The following is a 7648-nucleotide window of genomic DNA, read 5'->3' as shown; positions in this document are numbered from 1 at the left end:
TCCTGGTTAACCTATACTTTGGATGTGTATTTGCTAACAGCTACTGTACTTGCTGTTTTAACTTATTTTCCCTGGCAACCTCCTCACTGTTTATGTTGTCGTTACAGTTAATTAATCTGTCACCCTGACCATTTAATGAGAGGCGTTGTGTTCAGTCTACTGCTCAGACAATCAAGACTCTAGCTGGAGCCCTCATTCAATGCCATTTTGATGATGCTTGCACCGATTGGTTCTCCAACATCTCAATGTCACTAAAAACTGGGTGAACTATTTTTTGGGGGAACTATGCTTTTAAGCAAATATCACTGGTATTTAATATAGTCAAAGATACATTGCCCTCAGCGCCCTCAATACCCTCATACATGTCAAACTACTTGTGACACCCACAGCCACAACACTAGAGGGAGCGACAATGATCTGGTACAACCCACATTTAGAACAAACATGGGAAAGTTGTTATTCTACTGCTCTGCCACCAAAATGTGGAATGCCCTGACACCATCCATTAAAGGATGACGTAACACTGGTTTCATTCAAAATTGGCCTGAAAAAACATCTGTCAGGACAGGAGACCAAAAGGGGAGATAAATATAATCTCTTAATTGTACATAGTGTTTGTTGATTTTGTATGCTATGTTGATGAATTGAATACATAGGACCGCAATGGAAATAAGTCCCCAGGATGTTTTTGTGTGATCCTTTTAGCTTTAATGTCTTATTGTGCCACGTGCGGTTTACATTTCTGACTAATAAAGTATTCAATAAAAAATAAACTTCATTAAGCAGACTGACAAATTGTTGACAAATTTCTTAAATCCTGAAACATTACTAAAGAGGTAAAAACCAAAGCAGGAAATTGGATTGGAGAGACTGAACCCAAGGCCTGTTAGGACCCTGGGTCCTTGGAACTTTAACAAGGAGGTCCTTCATTACCTATACTTTGCAGCCACATATATACTATGTCACTAAGGTGACATAGTATATGGTAATATAGTATATAAGGTCATATATATTGTAACCCTTATTGATTTATATTGGCACAGCATATTTGCACTTACGTCATTTGCACTTAATTAATTGGCACAGTCATGATTTTTGTTGTTTATTGAATGCACTTCACTGAACATTTATGTTTCCTGTTTAACTGAGATTGCCACTCAGCCAACGAGTGTTCCACCTGTGTAAAGAAATGTTTGGTGATTGAATCGTGATGGACAAGTGCAATAAAGGTGTAATATGTTGGCAACGTCGTCGCAGCGGCAGGAGTTGCCGGAACGTTGCTTAAGATAGCAGGGACTCCAGCTCATGATTTGTCCTTGGGGTTGACTCCCGAAGCCCATCCCGTATGTAGGGTATTGCCACAAGGCAGTGGAGGTTTAATTTTGGAGTTTCCCTTCTCCTAGGCGGGTTGCCCTCCCAGGCTTCTGAGCCCCACCTGCCCAGAACTTCACCGTAACCCTGGTTTGGGGGCTGTCAGGTACTGAGCCTTTGCCAAAGGCCACCCGGAGGTAACAGTGGTTAGGGGTACCCTCATTCTGTCCCCTAGGTCCAGGCCCCCACCGTCGGGTGCAGTTTAACGTCATGCCCAAGACAATATAGATAGATAGATATCTCCTATACAGCTGAATATTTAATTTTCACAACTATCTTATGCTTCTGTGGTGCAGGAGATGAATTGCTGTTTCATAACTACAAGGTTGTTGGTTCAAATTTGGCTTTTGGAACGTTTTCACTCTAAACTATCAGGCTATTGTATTAAAATATCCATAACATCTCCCATGCTTCTATAGCATGAGATATGTTAGTGTTTTATAATCACAAGGTCCCTGGATTGAATCCACTATTTTGAACATTTTCACATGATCTAATTCCTAACCAGGCTAGGTAAAGTAGGTGTCACAAACATTTCCATATCTCGTGGAAATTTCCACAAGGCTTCATTCACTAGTTGAGGCAAGGCGTTTGTCTCAAGACCCGCCCTACTCTGCCTCTTATTTGTGTTTGAATTTGTTCTGAGGGTGGGTAAGCCAATCAGAGGCGGAGTAGAAGTGACATCTCACATTGTGTTTTTATTTATTCATTGATTCTACAGTATAAACCTGTGTAAATGTTTAAAATTAGTCAATTTGAGAATAAAATTACATATGCGTTTTAGGTATTTCTTCTTCTTTGTCTTTCGGCTGCTCCCGTCAGGGGTTGCCACAGCGGATCATTCGCTTCCATTTGGCTCGGTCCTCTGCATCCTCCTCCGTCACGTCCACTGCCTTCATGTCCTCCTTCACCGCGTCCATGTACCTTCTCTTCGGCCTTCCCTTCCTCCTCTTCCCTGGCAGCTCCATCTCCAGCATCCTCCTCCCAATGTACTCCCCTTCCCTTCTCCGCACATGTCCATACCACCTCAGTCTTGCCTCTCTCACTTTCTGTCCCAGCGGTTCCACGTGAGCGCTTCCCCTTATGTACTCATTCCTGATCTTGTCCACTCTCGTCACTCCCAGAGAGAAGCGCAGCATTTTCATCTCTGCCACCTCCAGCTCCGTCACCTGCCTGCTGGTCAGTGCCACAGTCTCTAGTCCATACAGCATGGCTGGTCTCACGACACTGCTATAGACCCTTCCCTTCACTCTCGCTGGTACCATTCTGTCACAGATCACCCCAGTCATCCTTCTCCACCCGCACCACCCCGCCTGCACTCTCTTCTTCACCTCCCTGCCACAATCTCCACTACTCTGCACCGTTGACCCCAAGTATTTAAACTCGTGCACTTTCGGTACCTCCACTCCCTGCATCTTCACCCCCCCTCCTTCCTCCCTCTCATTTACACACATGTACTCTGTCTTGCTCCTGCTCACTCTCATCCCTCTTCTCTCCAGTGCATGTCTCCACTTCTCTAGATTTTCTTCTACCTGCTCCCTGCTCTCACTACAAATTGCGATGTCGTCTGCAAACATCATGGTCCACGGGGCCTCCTGCCTGACCTCATCTGTCAGCCTGTCCATCATCATGGCGAATAGGAATGGGCTGAGGGCCGACCCTTGATGCAATCCCACCCCGACCTTGAAACCCTCTGTCACTCCCACTGCACACTTCACCACCGTCTCACTACCCTCATACATGTCCTGTACTACTCTCACATACTTTTCTGCCACTCCTGACTTCCTCATACAGTGCCACAGCTCCTCTCTTGGTACCCTATCGTATGCCTTTTCTAGGTCTACAAATACACAGTGTAGCTCCTTTTGTCCTTCTCTATACTTCTCCATCAGCATTCTCAGGGCGAACAATGCATCTGTTGTGCTTTTCCCTGGCGTTTTAGGTATTTAAAATACAGAAAATACAAGATTTCAGCTCCTTGTATTATCTTGATACAAATGACACATAATTCTTTCCGTCCCAGCCAAATACAAAAAAAGTATTTAAAATACTGCCCATCTCTGATTGCATGCTTTATCCTGTAGAGGGTGACAAAGACCATGGCAGTAGCCCAAATATTTTATATTTTGATCAATAAACATCTACATGGAATAATGTTAAGTTTTAAGCTATAGGTGTCATTATATTGTAGTTAAAATGTTGTTGCTATTAAAAAATATATATATATTGATAGAACCATAAAAAGCTTCAAACACAGACAGATGTGGGTAACCATTTGAAGTGGAGCCATGAGCAAATGTGTTCCCACTATCCCTGAAAGGTTGCTTTTGTTAAGGAAAGTCACAGTCATGAGAATACATTATTAAAATTTTAGAAATGACCATTCATGCGTGTAAGCAGGTCAGGGAAAGAATTTTGATGTTTTCCCTTTTTTCCCCCTCTTTCTTTTTACAGGACATGCCCCAGAAAATAGCATTTTATAGTGACAGAGTTGAATAGGTCTTTTTGAATGCAGAACTTGACAAGAAAAAAAGTGCAAAAACAAACTACAAACCCGTTTTATACAAAGTATAAATGAAATATAGAATTAGGCATCCTTTCATTGTTTCAGTATGAAGAAATACCTCTATTCAGTATGAACGTTTTTTTTTAAACTTGAAACAAACTTTATTATGTACAGAATGGTCTGCTAATGATCTACTCAAAAATGTTACCTGGTTGTAAACACAATGCTTTACAATGCTTGTCTTGCTGACAAAAAAAAAATGTGTTTTTCAAAAAGGACACCAAGGAAAGGACTCAAGAAAGAGTTATCCAAGTTTATTAATATTACTTTTTTTAAAACTAATATAAATCCCACAGAATATGATCCTGGTGCCATTAAGTCAATGAATGCATGGATACCTGCTTTAAGTACTGCATTCCAACACTCCATTCATAATGTTAGTCTATTTTTTTTCCTTTTCTTTTTAATATTCAGAGTGGAAATACATGGCCTCAGCGCACGGTCATATTCACTGTTGCACTCCTTTCTTTTCTCTCTTGTGCAAGTATATGCAAGTGAGTTAGTCAATAATATTAGTGTTATCTCTTCTCCAGCAGCAAAAAATGGAGACTGCTGCATAATTATAAACAGAGAGACAAAAGAGAGGGTGAATTAATAGATGATCTAATGAGAATAAACAGTAAATCATTGCCTCAAACTGAGCTTTGTATTTCCCTCTGAAAGAAACACAGCTAAAACGGAAAAAGGAAGGAATAAAGTCAATGCCACTCTCAGTTTCCATTTGACACATTTTCCCAGGCAGTCGGAAACGGTTAATACCTGCGAGGGCCGGAGATCCCCTCCTTTTGGAAGCATCTCGGGCCTATCTGCAGGGATGCATCATGCATCCCAACAAAACAGACTAGACTTTCTCAGCAGAACCCCAACAATCATCCAGTTGAAAAAGAACATTGTGACATTCAGTTTCTTCTTCTCTAGAATACATTAGATAACTTGCTAATGGTGTTGAGTCAAAAATGAAGGTGCGGGGAGAGACAGGTGTCATGGTATAGCAAAGCATGTGCATATTCTGGTGAGTGAGGTGAACATTGGAGTTTATTTCCACTCTAGAAATACTGGGTGTGCACTAATACAGCAGCTGATCTGTTGACATGGTTATTTTTTTTCCTAATTAGGAATGTTTTGATTTACTTAAAAAACATCTTTCACTAACAATCCACATCTTCTAAACATAAACTAATCAATACAATGATTGGTAAGATGAATCCTGCAATGTTTTTTTTTAAATGGAGGTTGACATTCTATTCCAGTAAAGCAAGGCATTAGGTTTACAGAAATGCTTCTTTACCAGAGCAGCAATCCTCACCTGCAAGTTGTTAGGCCATGTTAAGCCCACGTTATATGTGCAAAGAAATGCATTGCAAGGAAACATGCATAAAACAAAACCAAAGAAAATGACACTTGAGGAAACAATCAAAAGCTACATAAAAGCTTCATAAATACAATAAAAAATTTAAATCCTTAAAAGAGGCATTTCACCCAAAATACAAAACAAAAACATGTTTTTCCCATTACCCTGAGTGGCATTTATCCATCCAGATAGTTTTGGCGTGATTTGCTGAGGTTTGGAGATTTCTGCAGTTAAAGCTGCCATCCCTTAATTTTGTCTGTGGTCTCCTTCTGCCGATGGAGAGATATTTACAGTGATGTCCTCCTAACTACAATATAGATGACGGCCGTATCTAATGTCCAATCTGGTGTGCCAACTACTTCAAATAACTTCATTGACTTTGTCAACCATTCAGTGTCCAAAACAAGAGCCTCAATTTCTCCATCGAAGAGTAGGGAGACCACCTCCAAAACTACTGTACATGTGCTACTTAAATGGTATTTAACGTATTATACCATAATGATTATATGGTACAAGGATTATATTATAATCCCTGTCAGCATTTGTTCGCCTGATTTTGATTAAAAGGATCCAATCAGGTTTGAGGTTATGAATCAATTCACATGACTATAGGTGCCCGTTAAAATAATCAAACTTTGTTTGGGGTTATCAAATATCCACACACCAAATAACTAGAAGTTATAGGATAGAATTAACGTTCAATTCTTGTTAATTCTCTGGAAAGCTCTATTTTTTTTAACAGCTTGTCATGGTCCGAGTTGCACCTAGGGTTTACATTTCAAATTGAAATGAACAATATTTAACAGGGGAAGAAGAGACCCATTTAAAATCAGCTTTACTTGATCAAGAGTTACCCGTTTCAGTGTGAGATTAAAACATACAACCTTTATGTAATCTGTTTATTTGAATATTGATGATTGAAAATGACTGGGCGACATGAATGGTTGTGTTAATTTCAATGTGTTTCATCAGTTACAGCAGGCTAATGGATTAACAGATTACATACAGTGCAATTTTATAGCAAACAGCAATGGCCAGCTTAAAATTGTAGTCATCAGTCCAATTGATAACTAAATGTGTTGCACAATCTATGTACATATGTTACATAAAATCTAAATTTATACCCTTATAAAAACAGCATACTCTACCGTACAGATTGGTTAAAATAATATTTTATTCATTAAAAGATCGTAGCTTTAAGTCAATAAGACAGTTGGCGAGCATACTTCAGCAGAAAATAGTTCTCAATGAAACTGTCCAAAACAAGGACTGTGTATTATCACCAGGTCATGATTTCTGATAGATTTTCACTTTGAGTGCCACAAACAAAATGCCATTGAGCTGCATTGTATTTGGTTGATGGCAGAAATCTCTGCAAATCACACCGAAACTATGTGGATGGATGGAAAGCGACCCCAGTGAGAGGAAAAACATATTTCTTTGTATTTTGAGTGAAGTGCCCCTTTAATGGAGAATTCTAGCAGTTGTACTATGTGATAGCTGGCACTCTAGGCTTGGTGCTTTTTTGTCAGGTGTTTTTGCTTGTTTGTTTTTTTCTCTTTTTTTCTTTTTCTTATTAGAGCTGAGCAGGTAATTCATGCCATCTTTGGTTGACTGCAGTACTGGAGAAAATTAATATGATAAACGACAAAGAAAATTGAAACAAAAGGGTTGTTAGAAAAACAGCATCAACTTTCAACAGCAGACAACTGCGCCTCAATGTCCACTCTGCAGATGGGGCACTTCTTATTGGTGAGGAGCCACTGGTCCACACACAGCTGATGGAAGAGATGCATACATGGTAGGCGTCTGGTGTGGGGGGGAAGAGAGGTGAGTCAAACAAAATCGTTAACCTCTTGAACCCTAGCATCCCTATTCGGCAAAAATATGAGGATGCCTAGTATACACTCCCTTGGGGACTCCACTCAACTAAGTAGGCTACAGGGTTTACGTGGTTAAACACTTTAAAACCTGCATTATACTGGTCACATTTCCAAAAACATTACAATAAATAAATGAATAGCAGACAGTATAAACAACACAGTCAAATCCTCAGTGTTAACTTAAATCTGCAATCCGTAAATTCCATGTCCTACCCGGGAATTGAACCCAGCTCCCCCGAGTGGGAAACCAATTTTCTACTGATCTTTCAAGACATAATCCCTGCTTGGCTAGGGAGGGGGGATATGAGCTTCAGGCTGTACTACTTGTCAACCAGTAGGTGTCCTACCAGTATCTACATTTCTCAATGTGAGCGTAAGGAGGCCGCCTCCTCCAACCACTGCAGATGTCGATGCTGTCGGGCAGAAACCTCTTGTCTCCATGTTTTAACTTTTTTGTTTTTTTCACAATTAGTGCCC

The 7648-nt window shown here is 40.2% G+C and overlaps 1 protein-coding gene across 3 annotated transcripts in view; it reads right to left on the bottom strand.

The window, feature by feature from the left end:
- Nucleotides 1–4033: 4033 nt before the first annotated feature.
- The window catches only part of rnf111 (ring finger protein 111), a 44555-nt gene continuing 40940 nt past the window's right edge, over nucleotides 4034–7648 (bottom strand). For all 3 annotated transcript variants that reach the window (XM_084065234.1, XM_084065236.1, XM_084065235.1), the window contains one exon: nucleotides 4034–7097. In XM_084065234.1, the coding sequence (XP_083921360.1) occupies nucleotides 6977–7097 (121 nt within the window). In that variant the 3' untranslated portion in view covers nucleotides 4034–6976. The remainder of the gene's footprint in view (nucleotides 7098–7648) is intronic.

This window comes from Gymnoscopelus microlampas (genome assembly GCF_963454915.1).
Source record: "Gymnoscopelus microlampas genome assembly, chromosome: 1".
NCBI lineage: Eukaryota > Metazoa > Chordata > Actinopteri > Myctophiformes > Myctophidae > Gymnoscopelus > Gymnoscopelus microlampas.
This window is presented reverse-complemented; position numbering and strand designations above follow the sequence as displayed.